This window comes from Vicugna pacos, chromosome 17 (assembly GCF_048564905.1).
Source record: "Vicugna pacos chromosome 17, VicPac4, whole genome shotgun sequence".
Lineage (NCBI taxonomy): Eukaryota > Metazoa > Chordata > Mammalia > Artiodactyla > Camelidae > Vicugna > Vicugna pacos.
In genome coordinates, this window is record NC_133003.1 from 51159445 (window position 1) to 51179240 (window position 19796).

Here is a 19796-nt window from a genome sequence, read left to right on the forward strand (position 1 = left end):
CAGTACTGGGGGCTTCCACAGTTACCTCATTTAATCCTCAGACTCAGCTCGTTTGGGAAACTGAGTCTCAGAGATTAAGCAACTTGCCCCAAGTCACATGAGGAGAGATGTCCTTCCCACATTCCTCACCACCCATCTGTTTCACGAACCCTTTTTATTCCACTGGCGTCTGCCTTAAAGTGGGTGCCCAGTACCTCCCTCTCTCGTGAGGCTTATCAGCCAAAAATGCAGTGGGCCCGTGACCACCCCCTTTCTGGGACACTGATGCACCTCTAGCTGCAGCAAATTTTTGGCAGCAGCTTTACACACTGAGCCCTTCTGAGCTTGCTATCTTGAGTACAGGGTTGTTCAGGGCATTTTCCTTCTGCTGCGCTAAGGCCGTTTTGCCCCCTTTTTGTGTGCAGCTGGGCACAAGGACTAGACCTCACACTCCTACCTGTCTGAGTCAGCCCAGCTTCCCAAGGGAAACGCTGCCGCTCAGCCTGGCCGTGGGTTCCTGCTGTGGGCTGGCTGCTGCCCAGACTGTGGCAGTGACGCCAGAGTGGCCAGACTTCTGTGGAATTCGGCATCCCAGGCGGCTCTTGGTGACTGGAGACAGATTCCATGGTAGCCAAACCCCACAGGGAATAGCGGCCCCAGCAGACGGAAGGCTCTTGGGCGGGGCCAGAGAGTCTCAGCCTGGCAAGGGATGGTCCTGGGGGACTCTCCTCCCGCCTCCCATAACCCCTGGGAAGTCTTCAGTCCACAGCCTCGGTGGGGCCAGGGACAGGAGAAGCTCCCTAGACACCAGACCAGGGTGGCCAAGGCACATTCCCAGGCTCCAGCCCGAGGACAGCTTCTGGGAGCTCTTCCCCTAAAGCTTTCGGAAGAGGCCTTTTGGTCTCAGTTCATCTTGGGTGTCTCATTTGTCTATTTCTGAGTCTGAGGGGAGCCAGGGCCAGGCTTCACAGGGTGATTACCCCTATCGGCTGACGCTGTGAGTGTTACCATCAGAGCTTAATCTATGGGATCTTTAAAGTGTTTCCTGGAACCCTAGGTTCTCGTAGTGTTCATCTAATCTATCCCACTTCTAATGAAGGTATATTCTCTGCAGTCTCTTTGGCAGATAGTTCTCTAGCCTCTGCATGAACATATCCACCTCCTAAGACAGCCTTGTCCACTGTTTTTACTTCAGGAAGCTCTTCCTTTAAGTGAAAGTCGACCTTTCTGGAGCTTTTGCCCAGTGGCCCTGGTTCCGCCCTTGTGCTCCACGGTCTTCTGTAACCATCTCTGAAAGTAACAGTTCTCTGGGAGGGGGACATCCAAGCTGTTCTTGAGCAGGGTCTGAGCTTGTTCACTGGCAGCTTTCGGTGGTACAAGGGGAGGGGCCCACCAAGAGCCGGTCTGGTGGCTCCACACTCTGTATGAGCTTTGCTGTCTTTCATCTGAGTGTCCCTCTCAAGCAGCGAGGCTGTGACACCGATGGCTTATCAGGGAGCCCGGAGGAGGCTGTGCCCTCACTACTGAATAAAAGTCTCCGAAGTCCAGGTGTGGGAGCCCGCTGAAAGGGGTATTCCATCATGAGAATGAGACTCAGGGAATGACAGAGCTTCAGAAGAAAGGGCCCCATCAATTTAACCAGTATTGTCATCTGTCGTATCTTACGTGGTACCTGCCAGGGCTGGGTGCTTAGAGATACCTCCATCGATTGATTGATCAATTGACAGATGATAGATAGATAATCTCACCTTATGTCATAGAAACCTTTAGAATAAGGACAGGTGCCGAGGCGGGAAATAACTTGCCCGAGGTCACAAAGCTAGTAAGCCGGAGATTTAGATTTAACCCAACATTGTCCTCACCCAAAAGCCCAAATTCCTCCGCCACTCTTAAAAGACTTACTAGTGGAGACCCAACAGCAATGTGTATGTGTGTGTGTGTGTGTGTGTGTGTGTGTGTGTGTGTGTGTTGAGGGCGGTGTTTATATTGAGGAGGGTGGGATTGGTGCCCAGCTCAGGTAAAAAGGCAACCCCAGTATCCTGTGCGCCCATTATCAAACACTATATCCTGCAGAATTTTCTTGTAGTGTGCAGCCAGGCCAAGATAAAAAGAAGAGCTCACAGTGGGAAAGAACTCTTGGGCCGAAAGTGTCTCTAACTTGACTGGCTTACGCAGTCTTGATGGAAACAGTTTCTGCTTCTTTGAGGCCTTGTTTTGACCTTACCTTCTGCGCCTAATACACAGGCACGTGTAGCAGGCCTCAAGTTTCATTCCCTAACCCGAGCATTTTCAGAGCTGCTCACCACAGTTGACACCAAACACAATGTAGTTTAACATCTGTGGTTTAACAGCATTTTCCTCTTAAAAGACTTCACTCTGTTTTGGATCTCGTTGATGTTGCGTGTTGTGTATCTAATATGCACTTAGGAAGGACCTCGTACACGCTCAGCCCTGTGCTTGGTAACATTGGCCAAATGATGACCATCTTAAATTTTCCAAAATATTCTTGATTTTAACTATTTTACCTTTTTAATAAATAGTTCCCATATCAGGCCGTATATCCCAATTTTTCTCTGAAAAAAAAAATGGGCACTGTAATCATTAGGACTTCATGAGAGATGAAGGCACAGAGTCTGTGCCCTCAAGGACCTGGCAGTCTTCTTAGAAGCATCATCTCCGTCTTCTGGACAACAAGACAGCACAGCACTACACACGCCCCTTCAGTAGTCCTGCGTCTACCAAGTCTATTACAGGATTTCAGAGAGGAGATCACAACTGAGCTGGCAGTCAGAGGAGAGATTTCATGGATGGGCTGGAATCTGACTTAGACCTCCAGGATGTTGGATTGGATTAGTAGGAAAGGACAAAGGGCATTTCTGGAGGGTACTTAGCATAAACATTAGAGTGGCCTAGACTGGAGAATAAAGGAGTGGATGTGTTTACAACAGGAGGGAGAAAGAAGGCTACGAGGGCCAGGCCAACCGTGCTGATGTCATCTGGTAGACGATTGGCAGAGAAGGTCAGACTGCCTGGGCCAGCACGCCAGCTGCACTGGCCAGCCCTCTATGGCCCCAGGCAAATGACCTGGCTTAGTTGGGCCTGTTTCCTGATCTAGAAATTAGGTATGTTTATAATACATCTACCTCACAGAGCGGCTGTGAGGTTTAAAGGGAAATACTGCGTTAAGCTGTCCATCCTGTTACCTGGCACATATCTAATGTTAGCTATGAGCCACTTAGAGCAGGAAAGGGACACAATTGGAGAAGGCGTTTAGGAGGAGCATAAGTATGCAGACGAGAGACTGGAGAGAGCAGACACTAAAGAATTGGGAGACTGCTCCTAGCAGCCCGCACAAGAACTGACATAGCCCTGACCAGAGCTGGGCAAGAGAAGCTGGTGAGTCTTAGAGGCCAAGGCAGAGAAACCGGTGGGTCTCGACGGCTGACTGGACAGTGTGGGCGTTTCGGTGCCAGACTCAGCTGCGTGGCTCCCACAAAAGTCCTTGGAGAAGGGGAAAGGAAATGTGGGTGTTGTTGCTGTGGCCAGTGAGAGGCCAGGATTGTGGATGGAATGGGCCCCCTCTGATGCAGCAGCACGAAGGACGTTTCAAAGGCCCCCTGCCTCCCACTCTCCAAAATCCTGTCAGTGGAACAGTTTGGTGCAATGCTGTCACTAAAAGACCATGACCCTGGAAAGGGCGATGCTTCTGCTCTCCTGGTAGTGGAGCGGAAAATGGGCCTGAAGAGGCAGGAAGGCAGACAGAAGGCCAGATTGGAGGCCCATGAGAATGGGGAACAGTTTTAATGTGGGAGTAGGGCTGGGGGGCCCTGTCACAAGGGAGAGGGGCACTAAAGAGGAAGTGGGAGAAGGCTGAAGACAGGCTGAGCCGTCGCGCAGCCTTGCCCCTGAAGCTCCCTCTTTGACGTCACCTTCGGCACACTTGGCCGCCCTCAGGCCTCACAGAGCATTTCCCCTGTGCTAAATTCAAGCTCCAAATGCTCACCGCCTTCAGTGCAAATGTTAGACAAACTGAAGTCACATGCACCTTTGATCCTGCCGGGGCATAATCAGAATCGCAGCTGGGAGGAGAGGAACCCTGGGACCGGAGCCCTGTTGTTGGGCAAAACGCAATTATGCTGTTTGAGAGGGAAAAACAGCTTGACCTTGAGCACTTTTGCAAACATTAACTTCTTACTCCTTCCCTCTGGGTAAGGAGGGTTCTGGGAAACAAAAGACTGCCCCCTCCTTCAAGTCCCTCCCTGTGGGAGTTCCAGCCCAGCCCAAAGAGTGGCTCTGACCCCTGAGTCAGCCCCAGAGCTGATCCCACCCTGGAGTTAACGCCACAGGAGAAGCGAGCCAAGTCTAGGCTAGTTACCTGGTCCAGCCCCCGCTGGCTCTCCCGCCGCTCCCTGGAGTTTGGTGCTGATCCTTCCCTCGGGAAGCTGGACCTGTGGGTACAACAGGGAGCTGGACACCAGGCAGCCCCTGAGAAGGAACTAGATGCAGTTAGAAGACTCAAAGCTTCTAGAAAGAACGTCTCCAAGGGAGTGAAATGAAAAAGAGGTGGAGGAGGTCTTGGACACTGTCAGAGTGGTTCTAAGCCCCAGACGGCCTACTCCTAGGCCCCCACAATACCCCAGAGGCTGAGAATCCCTTTGAAGCAGAAACCTCTGGGCCAGATCCCACTGGATCCCACCAGATCCCACCGGATCCCGCTTCAGTCGTGCCACAGAACCACAGGGTTTCTCTTTGGAATCTGCTTGGAGTTTTGTTTTTATCTCTTTTGCATTTTTGTCTTCCAGAGTGGAACGCTTAAGGATCCAGACTCGAGCAAGACCCCACCTCAGCGGCCAGCCCCCCAAGGTTGTTTACAGTATATTCTCGACTGTAATGGCATTGCAGTAGGGCCAAAACAAGTCCAAGCTTCTTAAAGCGATTGGTAGTTAATTTTTCAAAGCAGAAATTTTAAGCCAAAAACAAACAAGGAAAGAAAGGAAAAGCGGGGAGGGAAGCGACAGACCCTCCCACTGGTGCCGTTTCTGCGTTCTTTCAATGCTGACTGGACTGGGTTTTTCCTACGAAGTGTCAGCACCTCTGTCTGGTTGTTTACCTGTTCCTGTTCGTGCTTGTAATGCTCACTTACGTTTCTCTGTATAACTTGTGATTCCAGGGCTGTTTGTCAACAGTGTACAAAAGAATTGTGCCTCTCCCAGGTTCAGTGTGACTATCTTCTGGGTGGTTTGATAGTAGCTTTTAAAGTATCACATAATGTGGGGTGAAATAGGACTGGGGGGAACAGGGGAGAAGCAAAGAACCCCCAAAACAGAACCCAACTCCTCTCCTCCCCCTAGACTCAGATAAATGCCCCCCACCCCCTGCTTACCTCCATGAGTGTGCTTGGGAACTTCAATGAACTGTGCTTTCTCCTTCCTTGCTGCATGACTAGGGTAAATAGATAGACATTTAAGAGATTTTTTCCAAGGTCTAATTTCCATAGCTTCGTCCTTTGAGTCTGGAGGCGTCCACCTTTTTCTGCATTTGCTAAAGTTGGGTGCGTTTGAGTTTGTGTAACTAGGCTGGCTGTGCCTGCAGCGCCCTGTGTCTTTAGTGATGACGTGAAATATAAAGAACACGCTATTTCTGGGAATGTGTTCTGTATTTGACATCCCAGTGTACCCTTTGTTTTATTATCAACTAATTAGCTATGAGATTAGACAAAAAAAATGGGGCCGCTGATGTGCAATATCAAAGTGAACTTGTGAGTATTTTCTGTGCTGATCTCAGTCCCCCTAAGTTGTCTCTACTTTGTTGCTGTTTCTGGATTGGCCGTGTGTGCGCTTCTGTGGAACTGAGGCTGCTTCATTATTCCCCAAAGCTGGACCCGTGTACAGAGATGATTCCGTAGCAGTTTGGCACACGGAGTGCAGGGAGTACCGAACGTCTGGGAAGGACCATTCTGCTCTTGGCCTCTCCTGAGGCATCGCCGCGCCAGAGCGAATCCAAACTGCCCCGTCTCCCTTGAGTGCGCCCACTGCCCTCTGGAATTCAGAGCTGGACTGCTGCTTTATTTTCGGCTGTTCTGAGAGCCCTCCAGAGTCCAGACACTGAAGAGCTTTACGTTTCCCGGGAAGGCCTGTCTCAGACGGTAGCTTGTGTGTGTTCGGGGCAGCAGCTCCGCAGCCGTGGCTTCTGAAGAACCCTCGCCCGTTTGTCCTCTGTCCTCAGCACACAGCTCCTGGGCGGGGACGAGGCATTAGTTAAACCGGCCTCGGGTCAGTTCCTCGTCTTGCCACCCCAGCCAGGCCGGGAGCAGGCACCCCGTGGTCCATGGGAGTCCGCGCCAGCAGTTTGCCTTTTAGGAGAAATGCTCTGGCCCTACCGGCACCTCCCCTCACTTCTGTACTGACACACCACCTGCCGGGACTCCCAGGTCTGAGGAGTAACTGGTGTTGGTAGCGTGTAACATGATTTCTGTGTCAAGGGGCATGTTGGTTGCTGGTTGATTGCTGGCAAATTCCGAGGTTACAGGGAAATGCACTGAGTGTGAATGTTCTTGTCTGTGATTCCTCCCTTAGACGTGGATGGTGGTCGATCTGTTGTAAATATATACATATATATGCAGTTATGCACTTCCGGGCGGGTTGCCTAAGAATCAGGTTCTTAAATACCTCCCAGTCTGATGAAATGATAGAAAGGAATAAAGTAACATTTCCCAGAATGGAGGGATACACTTTATTTTTTTAATTTATTTTTGTCCAAGTGGTGAGCTGATGGTGGTGTTGCTTCTCTGCATGTTATCAGTGTGAACATTCAGGTGCTTTTCATGTGACATTTGTGAGCCACAAATACAAAGTTGCCATTTGAATTCAGTCAGGCACCAGGGTGGTGTCAGCCACGGCCTGTCAGGTGGGGGAGAAACGGATCAGGGCTCCCCTCCACTGCCAAACGCAAGCAGACCACGTACCGTACCCTGACTGTCCTGTGCCCTCAGGCAGCATGCTAAGGACAACTCTGTGGCCTGGGGCATCCGTGTCACAGTGTAGGATTGCCATTCAGGTGTTTTATACCCATTTCTTTTCTGATGTTGTCCCCTTTTTTTGTACCGATCCAGCTGGGAGAACCTCAGCCAATGCTGGAAGTGTGATTGAAGTACCTCTCTTTTGTGACTCTTGTACAGCTTAATGTGCAATAAAGGAAAAGTTATATCTGTCTTCAGTGTTAAGTTGTAAAGTTTCTGGCTGTTCAAGCATCTCTGTACAGGTGGGAAAGCACTCAGGTTTCTGGTACAAGAGGCCGAGCTGTCAACCTGCAGTGCTTTATGAAAACATGCTGATATAAATGATGCCAAACTTTGGAAATGGCGAAAACTGGTTAATATGAAATAATCTGCTAATCTCTCATCTTCACTAGTTACCTGACTTGAATTTAGAACTTCTTCAACATGCAAAATCCCATTTATGTATTTACTTATTTATGTGTAACTAAGGCTGGTATGAATTGGTAATTGATGAAAAAGTGAACTTCGTGCCATATAGTGGGGAAACTGACTTTCAATCATGGATATACAATGGTTTAGACAAACAGGTCTGCCTCTCCAGAGGATACAGGTGTCCTGGTGTTCCTAGAAAACTAAATTACAATACAACTCTTAGCTGTTGTTGACTTTCTGTAAGCCCAGTCCTTCCAGTGGGCCTGTGAGTGCAGACTCGGGGATTGAGACTGAGAAATAAGATCTCCCAAGCCAATTATGCATCACGTCCACACGTCAGCATGTGCTGATGAGGACATCTTTTGACTGCTGAGTGTAGAACTCCCCCTCAGCAGAATCTGAGCCATCTGGGACCACCCTTACTGCCTCTCAACCCTCAGAGGAAGGATGGCCTTTTGTCTCTCCATCAGCAGATGGTTTTCTGTCTCATGTTGGTGATCCTGGTCCTTTTAGGAGTCCTCTTTGCCAGATGGTGCCCACAACATCTCCAGGGATGGGTTTCTGGAGAATTTCACCACACACACCTGGGAGGGACTGGAGCACCTGAGGATGGTACTGAGAGGCAGGAGAGAGCCTGGACACAAAAGGTCCTGGTCAGGGGCAGGAGTTAATGCTGAGAGGAAGGCCTCCTGGGGGCGAGGGGGTGGGTGGCAGTCAGATACAGGCAGCTATACAGCAGGGCGGACTGAGGCCAGCTCCACCAAAACAATATGTCAGTAATCACCCATGATCATAAGGCACAGAATACTTTTTGAAGACCTTTTTCGTCCATTATCATCTTGGAAGTGCTACTATCTTGAAAGATAACTAAGACTAGGACTTAATTTTTCACAGTTTTTTGGTTGGAAACACAGAGGTCCAGAGAAGCCTGTTGACTTGCTCAGGGGGTCGCCAATAGACTAGGTCTTGGCTTTTCTGATCCCCAGACCAGGGGCCTTTCCACCGCCCCGCACGGTGCCTGCTGCGTGGAACCTGAGCCCTCCGAGCACGCGGGCCAGGTTGGCCTGCACCCGAGGAACCTCTGGTCTGGGGGCCTTCGGTGGGCGAGCTGACCTCTGAGGGGGCCGTGCAGCCTGCAGTGTCCACCCCGTCCTCCCGACCGCTGCTGTGACTGAGGAGCACGTGGTGGCCCTGACGGAGGGAAACCAGGGACGCGCTCTCCACCTCAGCGCCTCGGGAGGCTTCTTGTAATAGAGCTTATCCTTTGCTAATTAAAGAACCACACCCTTTGAGACATAGATTCTAATAAGGAAACCCTTTGATATGGTTAAATTATGAAGTTTTTCTTGTGCTGAACCTAGGGGGCCCTGGGCGACCCCAAGGAAAGCAACCCCCAGGCGCGGTGCTGCCTCCTCGCCGGCTGCCCCCTGGACCATCACTGCCACCTTCCTCTTCCTCCTCCTCCTCCTCCTCTTCCTCCTTCTCGGCTCCTCAGCGGCCGGGCGGCCCCACCGCCCACGGAGATGCGCCCTCCAGCAGCAGCTCCCTGGCAGAGGCCCAGCCACCCCCGGCTGCTCCACCACAGAAGCCCCAGCCTCACCCGCAGCTCAAGTAAGAGACGACTCAGCAGCTCCCTCCCCTTCCTGCCCCTCCTCTCAGGCCTCCAGAGCTGCTAGAAAGCGCCTTCCATCTGACCTCCTCCTACAGATATTTTCATGGGGATTTTTGGGGTTTTGGTGTTTTTTGGTTGGGGGCATGGTTGGGTTGATCGGGGAGGGTAGGAAAGAGGGAAGTGAAAAATCGAAGGTCTGGCTAGACGCTCAGACCCTCCCCTTCCCTCCTGGGGAGTGGCGGTAAGGCGGGCACTACCCCCTCTCCCATTCTTGTATGAGCTTAGGGTATGGGTTTTTTTTTTTTTTAATCCTGTCTCCCACTCTTTTTTCCATTCATTTTCTCTGTGTGTGTGTCTCTCTCTTTATAAAAAAAAATTTTTTTTTAATTCTCTTTCCTGCCTCTGACTCACAGTTTAGGGTGTGCCAATCAGCAAGGCTGCCCAGAAGGAAAAGGGGGAAGTAGTTCAATCCATTTCAACTTTTTACCTTCAGCTTTGTCAGGAGGATGTTGGTTTCTGGTGTGGTCATCAGAAGAGAGGCCCAGATAGAGACCCCAAGGAACTCCATCCCCTGGGGCCCCTCATTCCCAACAGTAACACTGGAAGCCCCCATCACACTGTCCTGCTTCAGAGGAAAGAACCGAGGGCCCCTAGAAAACAGTCCACTTGTGCTGGGGAGGGACAGCACCTGGGCGGGCAGCTCCACCCTACCCCCAGAACCAGCAGCATCTCTCCCCAGTGTCCCCAAACACAGCCCTGTGTCATCACTGTCAGCACAGACAGCTGCAGCCCCAGGGAGAGGAAGTGGTCCCTCCCAGCATCTCAGAGTAAAGGAATGAGAATCTTCAGGGCAGGAGCAAAAGGGCTATAAAATTTTGGAGCTGAAATTAACCACTCAGGGATGAGAAGACAGTGCTCAGAGATTGATTTTTCTCTTTCAAAGCCACCCCGCTAGTTAGTGGCAGAGCCAGGATGAGGGCTCAGGTGGTCCAGATGACCACTTTCTCTGGGTCTCCTCAGGCCTCCATGATGGAAGGAGCCATGCCCTGTTCGTTCCCCAGCTCTGGCCGGGGGCACATCTGACGTCTCGCCTGCCTCAGAACCTCCCCTCAACCCAGTCGTTTTCTGCCTGCTGACTTTTTAATCTCTCCTACTTTCTCCTGAGCCAACTGGGAGGATCTTGGGGCTGTCACTGCCTCTGGGCAGAAGCTGTTGAACAGGGCTGGCCTCATGACAAGCAGCAAGTGGGAGGCTTATACCCGGTGCCCTCGGCCTGTGTGTGCAGAGGAGTTCCCACTCCCAGGGGCCAGCGAGCTGGGGCGCATCCTGGGCCCAGTGAAAGGCAGGGCACCTGTTCAGTCTCTGAGGGAGGAGAGACCAGCTTAGGCTCCTGTAGAAGGGAGTTTCGGGGCTGCGCTCGAGTTCAAGGCAGAGGTGAGAGCTCGAGACCACAAGAGAGGAGTTCTGGAGCCAGAAACCAGCAGGAAAGAGACACAGGGGAAGTCAAGAAGGAAAGACGACAGCCATGGAGACACCAGACCGCGTGTCCTAGCCTGCAGGGCTGGGCCTGGCCTCCCCTCGGCCTTCTTGCCTCCACAATTTTTCTCTCTGAATCAGTAGGGTCTCAAGGGAAAAACTGATCCCTAAAGTGTGTACAGTTTGGGTTTTTTCATTAGAAAACTGCCAATAACCTTGTGTAGGCCTGATGTGTATCTCTGTCACCCCGGACACCCTGAACCTTGCAGACCCCATGGCAGGACTCCTCTGAGAAAGGGTCAAGGGTGAGAGCGGTAAACGGAGGTAGCAGAGTGTGTGACAAGCCAGAAAGTTCTTTTGGAATCAGAGGGAAGAAAAAAGCAAAACAGAAAGAGCTGGCGGGGGGGGGGGTGCAGAAAGAGCTGAAAAGGACTAGATACCATTTTACCAGACATCTACCTACCGCAATTAGGAAACCAAATAAGAAACTGAGTCCATAGAGGCCCGTGGCTTGCTTAAGGTTAAGGGTGAGCGAGAGGCGAAACCGAGACGTTGACCCAGGCCCCTGACAGCGGCTGCGCAGTTGAGGGGAAGAGGGTGCAAGAGCCCGTGGGCCTGGGGCTGCTCCATCTCATCCCAGGGGAAGGGCATGAGATTCCCAGGCTGGTGCTCACGGAGTTGGGGCCGTAGAGAGTTAAGGAAAAGAAACAGCCTGGACCTCCCCTTCTTCTTTCTCTTCTCCTTCCTTCTCTTTTCCCTTCTTTCTTTCTCCAACGCAGCCCCGTCCTTCCCTGCGTTAGCAGCCCTGCAGGTGAAGAAACAGCACAGGGTCTCCCGGGGGCCTGGGAGCATGCAGGGCGCACTCTCCTCCGTCACCCAGTGGCCCTGGGGGGGAGTCGGGGTTCCGGTTGTGTACCCTCGTGTCGCCATCCTTCCCTGCCTCTCTGGGGACACCACCCTCTCATGTTCTCTCTGGTTTTTATCTTCAAGCAAGTCGCAGTCCCTGACAAATGCCTTCAGCTTCTCTGAGTCCTCCTTCTTCCGGTCTTCAGCCAGTGAGGATGAAGCCAAAGCAGAGACCATCCGGAGCTTGAGGAAGTCCTTTGCCAGCCTCTTTTCAGATTAGCTCTCCAGACACACAGGGGCCCGCGGCCCGCCCAGGAGAGGTATCTGAGACGTTTGCCAACAAGTCAGCCACATGTGGCAGTGTTGTCCCGTGATCTTGACGTGTGTGGCCCCTTCCTCCGCTCCGTTGTGCTCAGTGATGTGGTGCAGCTCACAAAGGACCAGGTGAAGGTCTCAGGGCAGGTGCCGAACCAGCAAGGGGCGCCGACGTCAGAGAGGACGGAGCTGCCTCCCTGTAGTCATGAGCAGGTCCTCTGAGATCGTCGTTTGCTGTGATTTTAGTGGCCTTACTGTGACGGCGCCATCATGTCTTATTCCTCCTTGTGAAACCAGGATCCCCTTCATGGAAGACCCCGGTAGCTTAACCTGGCTCCGATGCAGCGCTAAGCATGCCCCACTGTGGTCCTGCTGCCTGTTTGGGGAGAATATACTCACCCCCCAAACACTCTTGGCTCTGAGTGTCAGGGACTTACCCACACCCGATCCCTCGTCACATCTGTTCAGCTGTTTAAAACACACCTGCCCAGCACACGTGCCCCTCGACAGCTGTGGGGTGAAGCACCTGTGGTCTGCTGTCCTGGAGAGACGAAGGACCTGCAGCCCCCTCCCTTCCCAGCGCGGTTCTTCCATGCTGGGGGCAGTGACCTTGAGCCCCGAAGCCCTGCTGTAGAGAATGCATGCCACTGTAACAGCAGGATGCCAAGTTCTGTGTTCCTTCCCAAATAAATGTTAAGACCGTTGGTGTAATAAAGGCAGCAGCGTTAACCAGCATTTGCTTCAGCTGTGAGGTCTCCCTGGGCCACTCCTTTGACTGAGAGCATGTACGCGAGGCGTGTGTGTGTGCACGCTAGGGTGTAGGGAAGGAAAAGGACTAGAAGGGTGAAGCTGCTTGTGTCAGCGTGTGTTACAGGTGCGCTATGTGTGACTGTGACCATCTTTGCGAGTGGTTGGGAACAGGGCTTCCTGACACCTTCTGGGTGGATCTGTTTCCTCCAGGACAGCTGCACTTCTTTCAGTAACTCAGCATCTCTACCAGGTTTACGGAATTTGGAGCCTTTCTAATGAGCGTAGCATCCTTGCTTCCGTAGCAGCCAAGGGGGAACTACTTGTCTGGTCCATCCAGTTCCTCAGCTAAATCCCTCATGGTGGTGCCAATGCGCAGGGCCCACCTGCTCTGATGAGCTGAGCCTCCCGACCCCAGGCGTCCCAGAGAGCCTGTGCCTGAGGGTGGGCTCGTGGGATTTCACTCTGGTGTCTTCCTGACTCTCTGACCCTCAGGAGTATGTTCCCCCAAACCACAGATGCATGAGGACACCTACCATGTCTGCACTGATACTAACAGTTTATCTAAATAATTTCGTACATCCTACTAACACCTCAACAAACTAACACATCCAAACGCCGCTATCCTGCAAACTCCCTGCGCGCAGCAGGTGCCGAGAGGTCAGAGAATGAATTCTGGGGCCAGGGTCTCCTTTCCAACTCAGCCCTCACTTTAAGGGTTCTAGGATCTAGAACCGTGCCTTCTTCCTACACTTAAAAAACAGGAAGTAGATTGAGTGACATCTGGGGTGGGGGGGGCAGCCCTTTACCCACCACGATGCACAAAACTAGGAAGCAAACTGCTAACAAGCCAAGCAAAAGGGTGTGGGTGGGGATACCTATGCTCAAGGGATCTTCGTGGTCCCTTCTGTTTCCAACCTAGAAATAGTAGTCACTTCTAGCCCCCAGTTCCAAATGTGTTTTAATAGAATGCATTCACTTCATCAAAAAGCATGTATTGAGCATTTACTATGAGCATAAATGTTGTGATGGATTGTAGGAAATATTTACCAGTATTTCCACAGTGCCTACTAGGTTCCAGGCACAATTCTAAGTGCTTAACATTTGTTAATTCATTTATTCCTCACAACAACCCTTTATTATAGGCACTGTTACTGTTTTGCAGATGAGGAAATGGAGGCCCATCAAGAGTCAGTAACTTGCCCAAGGTCGCCCGGCTGGCGTGTGGTGGCGCTGGGATCTGAAGCAAGTAGCATGGCCCCAGAACTCATGGCCTCGCCTACTCTGCTGTATTACGTTTCTTTTAGCAGAGGCAACACAATATAATTGTATTAAATTGCACATGTGACAACAAAATTAGAGATGCACCCAAAAATTCTTCGCATCCACATCCACCTCCTTCTTTCGCCTTCTCCCTATCCCTTGGCCCCAAGGAAAAGGGGTGAGAGAAGGTTAGGGTACTTGTTACCAGTGTTGACCCCTTGTCCTAGAACCATGAGTAACATACACAATGTATCTTACTCTGATCGAATATAATTCTGGTTCTTAAAAAATTACTCATTCTTCCACATGTGATGTCAGACCAAAAACCACAAGTGGCTTATTTAGAAAATGAGTCAGCCTGGAACTGCTGGGGTGACAGGAGGGGGAGGCACTTACCATAGGTCATGCAGTTTCCTAGTCCAAAGGACACATGGATTCTATCCAACCCTTAGTAATGGGGTGGGCCAGCGGTGGGGAGCTCCATTCAGAAACAGCCCTCTTGTAAAAAAGATGGCCCCAGAGACTGGGTAATTTGCTACTCCCAGTAGTCAATGCATATTTGATGAATATCATGATAAAAATAATCTAAAGTTGGGATCTCCAAAGGCTGGCGACAGTCTGATACAGACCTTGAAGCCTTTGGTCTGTCGGCCAGTACTGAGCACTGTGCCACCATCCCTGCACTGATGGAGATTCCCTTCCCACCTCCTCGCCCCAGACTGACTCGGACAGAACCTGCCTCATGCCCGCCTCATGGAATCCCCATCTCCTCGGGTCAGGATGAATTCATTCTGCTCATCATTTATTTGCTCACAGCTCTTTATAGTGTACTTCCTATGCTCATTAAATTTTGTGGGGTGAATATAAAAATGAGTTAAGCAAGGAGTCTTCCCTCATAAAGTTTACAGCCCAGTAGGAGAGGTAGCGTATAAACACTTAACAAGGAAGAAAGCGGTAAGTGCTGAAAGACAAATGCAGTCAAAATACTAGTTTGGAAAAATAGTCAGCTTGATAGGTACTGGTGAGGATACAGGAAAGGGAACTCTTCTTACACACTGCGAGTGGGAACATACGTTGGTACCAGCACTTCGGGGAACAGTTTGGCAACATCTAATACACAAACCCAGTGACTCAGCAATTCCGTTTCTAGACACTCATTCTAGAGAATCACTTGCACATACACTCAAGAAGGCAAGTAAAGGAGTATCAGTCTCAAGACAGTGAAAAATGGAAACAAGCATCTCTCGTGGGGGAACTAAAAAGTTGGCTTCTTCATACACTGGAATACTATATAGGAGTTAAATAAGCAAAATACTTGAAGAATTCAGAATCCAGGTGGGGAGGGTATAGCTCAGCGGCAGAATGCATGCTTAGCGTGCACGAGGTCCCGGGTTCAAGCCCCAGAACCTCTATTTAAAAAAACAAATTAATAAATAAACCTAATTACCTCCTCCCTCCAAAACAAAAAATATATATATATTTTTTAATATGAAAGGAGAACGAAAAAGATGAGCCAAATAAGTGGAAGACGGACAACCACCGCAGTGCCGTTGGGGCGGAGCGGCCCGGCGTGGGGCCAGGGAGGCAGCGCCTGGTGCTGAGCTGCGAGGAGCCCACGCATCCGGAGGCGGACCAGCTGCGGGGAACGAGGTGAGCGCAGAGTCCAGTCACGGGCTTTTTCAGCTGGAAGTTTCATCTAGTTCTGTCCTCTCATTTGACAGATGAGAAAGCCGAGACCCAGGCAACCTAGGGAGCTTGCCAAGGTCATGCAGGAAGCTGGTCATAGAAGCCAGTGAGGCTCAGTCCCAGGTGTGTGATGGGCTGGCCATTCCGGACACCGTCCCCGGCGAGATAAATGAATGGCTTTCACTTCCAGGGGCTTGGGGGCTTGAGGGCCGGAGTCGGGGGAGCCTCCGGGAGCATTTCCCAGAGACAGGGAAGAAATGGAAGGGACAGTGTCCGGCGGCACAAGGAGCCGGGGCTCTGAAACCAAATATAGGCTTGGCTGACTTGGCTAATTAGCTAACTGATTTTAAGTTGTGTAGCTTTTCTGGGTCTGTTTTCTCATCTGTGAGGACAGTACTATCCTTCTGAGGAGGCTGTTGAAGAGTGAAATGAGCTAATTCATGGCAAGTCTGTTTCTGACGGCGGTGGGCCTGTGGGAGGATCACAGGGTATCCTCTCTGTCTCAGAGAGACAGCACCAGTGTCAGCCCCCCAACGACCCCCTTGGCCGGGACTCCGGGAGCAGCTACCCGGACGCCAGTCATGACCGTCTTCATCCTCTGGAACCAGGCGGGCCTCGAGCATGGTTTCAGCCCATCTGACTCCTTTACCTAGGGCGTGGCTCTTTCAGGGTGAATTGGTTTAATTGAGTTAAGGGTTGACCCCTGGGGAGGCAAGTGCTGCCACCTTAACATTCCACTAGTAATGAGCGAGCGCGTGCGCACACACAAACACACACACACACACACACACACACACACACACTCTGCAGCTACAGAAATGACACAAACCCCCTGTGACTCTAATACTTCTTTTTAAACACTCATACCATATGATCACTCTTACAGTGGTGTGGTTTCCTTCAGCCAATTCCTTTGGGAAGCTAAACATTTATTCCAACAAGCCTGCTGCTTATGCTCAGAAAATAATTGCCCTCCGATCTCTAGCCCTCAAATTTGAATTTCTATAACTCTTGGAAGATCAAGAGTTCTTTGCCTCGGGATCAAGAAATTCCCATGCAAACAGTTCTGTACATTGTGCATTTTGGCAGGTCCTCAACATACATGAAAAAGATTAAGGACCATTGCTCTAAGGAGTGAATTTTGATTTAAATAAAACAACATTCTTTTGGAATTAGCTCTAATGATTAATAGATAACATGTAAGTTTCAAAACACAATGTGACTGTAAATTAATGAGATAATTTTGTGTGGCTTGTAACCTGGTTCTGAAGGAAATTAATCCCAGAAAAGGAGTTTCGTGTGTTTCGAATAGTTTCTCCTTGAAATAAAATCAAGCCCCATGAAGATTATTGATTTTGAAAGAGAGAAGATGCATTTCAACAGGCAAATTCTGTTGTTTAAAATAACCTTATTACAGACTACAGTTCACAATAATGTCACAGACTACGTTCAGAAGGCTGTTTTCCTCCTCAAATTATCGTATTATTATCCCTTACATTTGTGTAGTTTTTTACAGTTTATGTATATTTATAGCACCTTGCAATAAATGCATTTACAGTTTATAAAGCACTGATTCGTCTCTCAATTTGTTAGATTCTCACAATAGCTCCATGAACCTCTCCCTATTTATAGCTGATTTCTGAGTGAGCTTTGGGCTCATACTTGAATGCAGCTCTTCCTGCTACAAATCTCCTTGGACTTCAAAGCCTGTTGATTGTAAATGTGGGGAAATAATGCAATCACTCCCTCTGATGTACCTTCCTCTTATTTGATATCGTCTCCCTGTCTGAGAACTTGCTTTCCATCTTGGCTACCGACGTGGTCTCACACACACATTTGTGCTTGCCCACTGGTCTGTCTTTCCAGGAGTCTCTTCTTGTTTCATGGTCAGTACTCCCCAGCATGTCACCTGCATCAGGGAAATACTGGAGACAGAGGGGAGGAAGGAACACCAGAGAGCTGTTTCAGGGACCCCACCCACATGTAAACGAATGCTCCCAGGGATCGCCCCCTCCCCGGGAATTTTCACCCACCTCCATATCCACATACGTCTCTTGTGATGAGAATTTCCACCCTTCAGCAAACTCCTCCGGGCAGCTCACTGTAGAAGGCCACAACCGTCCCAGTGGGTCAGGCTAAGTGAGTCTTAACAAACCCTAGATGCTCGAGATCCAGTTCTTGGGGAAGGGAGATTAGCTCCATCAGATTACTGATGGGACAACCAGCTGTGGACCTCTTGCATCCACTCCGGAGCTCACCAGTAGTGAGAACGAATTGCAAGACTTGGTCCAGAGGAGCCCTGTGGGCAGTTCAGACCAGCCTGACCTTTTGACCTCTGAAGACCCTCAAACCACCCCTGAAGCCTGCGTGGCTTGCTGAGGGGGCTGGAATGACATTTGAGTGACTCATTTTTCTTCGAAGTCTCACTGGGCTAATACAATATAACCCTTGGGATCAGGAGATCCTTTTAGTTTGAATAGTTACCAACAAAACTGAATTTCTCAATATATTTCACTATAATTTTAGTAGGAGGAGGTCAGTAGATTATTTCCTCTTAAAGACGCTTCCTTTATTCCGTCCCCACAGCTATTATTCTGGTATAGGGCCTTCATTCACACCTCTTACTGGGACAGCTCCCTAATGGGGCTTCCTAGCTTCAGTCTCTTCCCTGTTTCTCTCAGGTACACTTTGTAAACGTCTCTGATCATCAGAATCTTTCCGTGGGCCTCCAGCCTTAGGGAGCAGAGCCCTGACTCCTGACCTTGGTATTTAAGGCCCCTAGAGTCTAGCCTCACTTTACCAGGGAGGCAGTATGTCGAGTGGCTAGGTATTTGGGCTTTGGATCAGACACACCTGATTCCGCTGCTGGTCAGCTGTGTGACCTTGGGCAAACGTTTCCTTACTAGCAACAGTTATAGTTGAAATATCTCATTTGTTTGTTGTGAGGATTAAAGGAGACAACGCATGGAAAGTGCTGTGTGCAGGGACCTCATACATATAAGGAAGATCCTAGAAAATTTTGTTTATCATCATCCTTGCTTTTCAGCCTTATCTTTCCACACTATGTTGCAGCTAAGCCGATGTAAAATTCACTGTCCTTGCTTATGTATTCCTGCTCCACACATATGCTCGCTATATCATTTTCAGCTGTTCTCAGCCCCTTAAAAATTCCTTTTCTTATCCTCATTGCCCATCCAAATTATGCATAGCCTTCAAGGCCCAACTGAAATATAACCTCCTCCATGAAGCACTTTCTGCCCCTATGATTGTTCTCTCTCCTCTAAACTCTTATAATACGCTTACCGCCTCTACTACTTACATAGATTTTTTGCAAGGTCATACAGTTTTATTAAAATGTATGCATCTATTTTGTTTCCCCATTCTATTTATAACCTTGAACTCTTGTGGATGATTTCTTTAAACTGAAATATAATCAATTATAATGTGGCAGTTTCTGGTGCACAGCACAATGTCCCAGTCATGCATATACATATCTATCCTCATTTTCATATTCTTTTTCATTAAAGATTATTACAAGATATTGAACTGTGCTGTACAGCAGAAACTTTTAAAATCTATTTTTATATGTAGCAGCTAACATTTGTAAATCTCAAACTCCCAAATTTATCTTGTCCCATCCCCTTTCCCCACATAACCATATTATTTACTATGACTGAGAGTCTGTTTCTGTTTTGTAGATGAGTTCATAGTGTCCTTTTTTTTTTTAGATTTCTTGTGGATGATTTTTATGTTGGATTATTTTCTTCAGCTTTTTTTCTACCAAAATCCTTATTTTAGGCTATTCCAAAACCCACATTTTTTTCCCCAACGTTTTATTATGAAAAACTTTAAACACACAGAAAGTTGAAGTCATGGTGCAGTGAACATCCTTACACTCTGCAGTTAACACTGCATTATGCTTGCTTTATCCCATCTCTCTCCATCCCTCTGGGCATCCAACCCTCCATCTTGTGTTTCTGATGCATTTCATACTAAATAGCACACATCAATCCACTTCACAGCTCATGATACAAATTAGCTCCATCTGGTAAGGACTTTGAGGATGATTTAATTTAGCCCCTGATTTTATAGATGCAAAAACTAAAGCTCCAAGATATTAAGCAATTAGTCTAACACTGGTCAATCGATCAACAAATATATACCGATCATCTGCTGTGTGCCTGGTATTCGTCTAGGTCCTGGGAAAATAGTAATGAATAAAACAGATAAGGCTTTGCCATCACGGAGTTTACAGCTTAATGGGGAAGGTAGATGTTGAACAGATCATTACAAACAGTTAAATAATAAAATACCTGGGGGCCCAACCAAGCCGTGGGTTAGAAAAAGGATCCTGAGATGAGTCATTACTTACTGTTCTGATCTCCAGACCCTTCCTGTTGCTGATTTCCAAAGGCTCGAGTGTGTAATAATATTCTCTGTTTT

The 19796-nt window shown here is 49.3% G+C and overlaps 1 protein-coding gene across 3 annotated transcripts in view; it reads left to right on the forward strand.

Moving 5' to 3' along the window:
- The window catches only part of SYN2 (synapsin II), a 154079-nt gene extending 141687 nt beyond the window's left edge, over nt 1-12392 (forward strand). The window contains exons 11-13 of one of the 3 annotated variants that reach the window (XM_072941872.1): nt 4782-4842; nt 8770-9019; nt 11487-12392. In XM_072941872.1, the coding sequence (XP_072797973.1) occupies nt 4782-4842; nt 8770-9019; nt 11487-11622 (447 nt within the window). In that variant the 3' untranslated portion in view covers nt 11623-12392. Of the gene's footprint in view, nt 1-4781; nt 4843-7090; nt 7191-8769; nt 9020-11486 lie in introns of those variants that run through there. The other 2 variants (XM_072941875.1, XM_072941873.1) reach the window with 2 other exon arrangements.
- Nucleotides 12393-19796: the final 7404 nt, after the last annotated feature.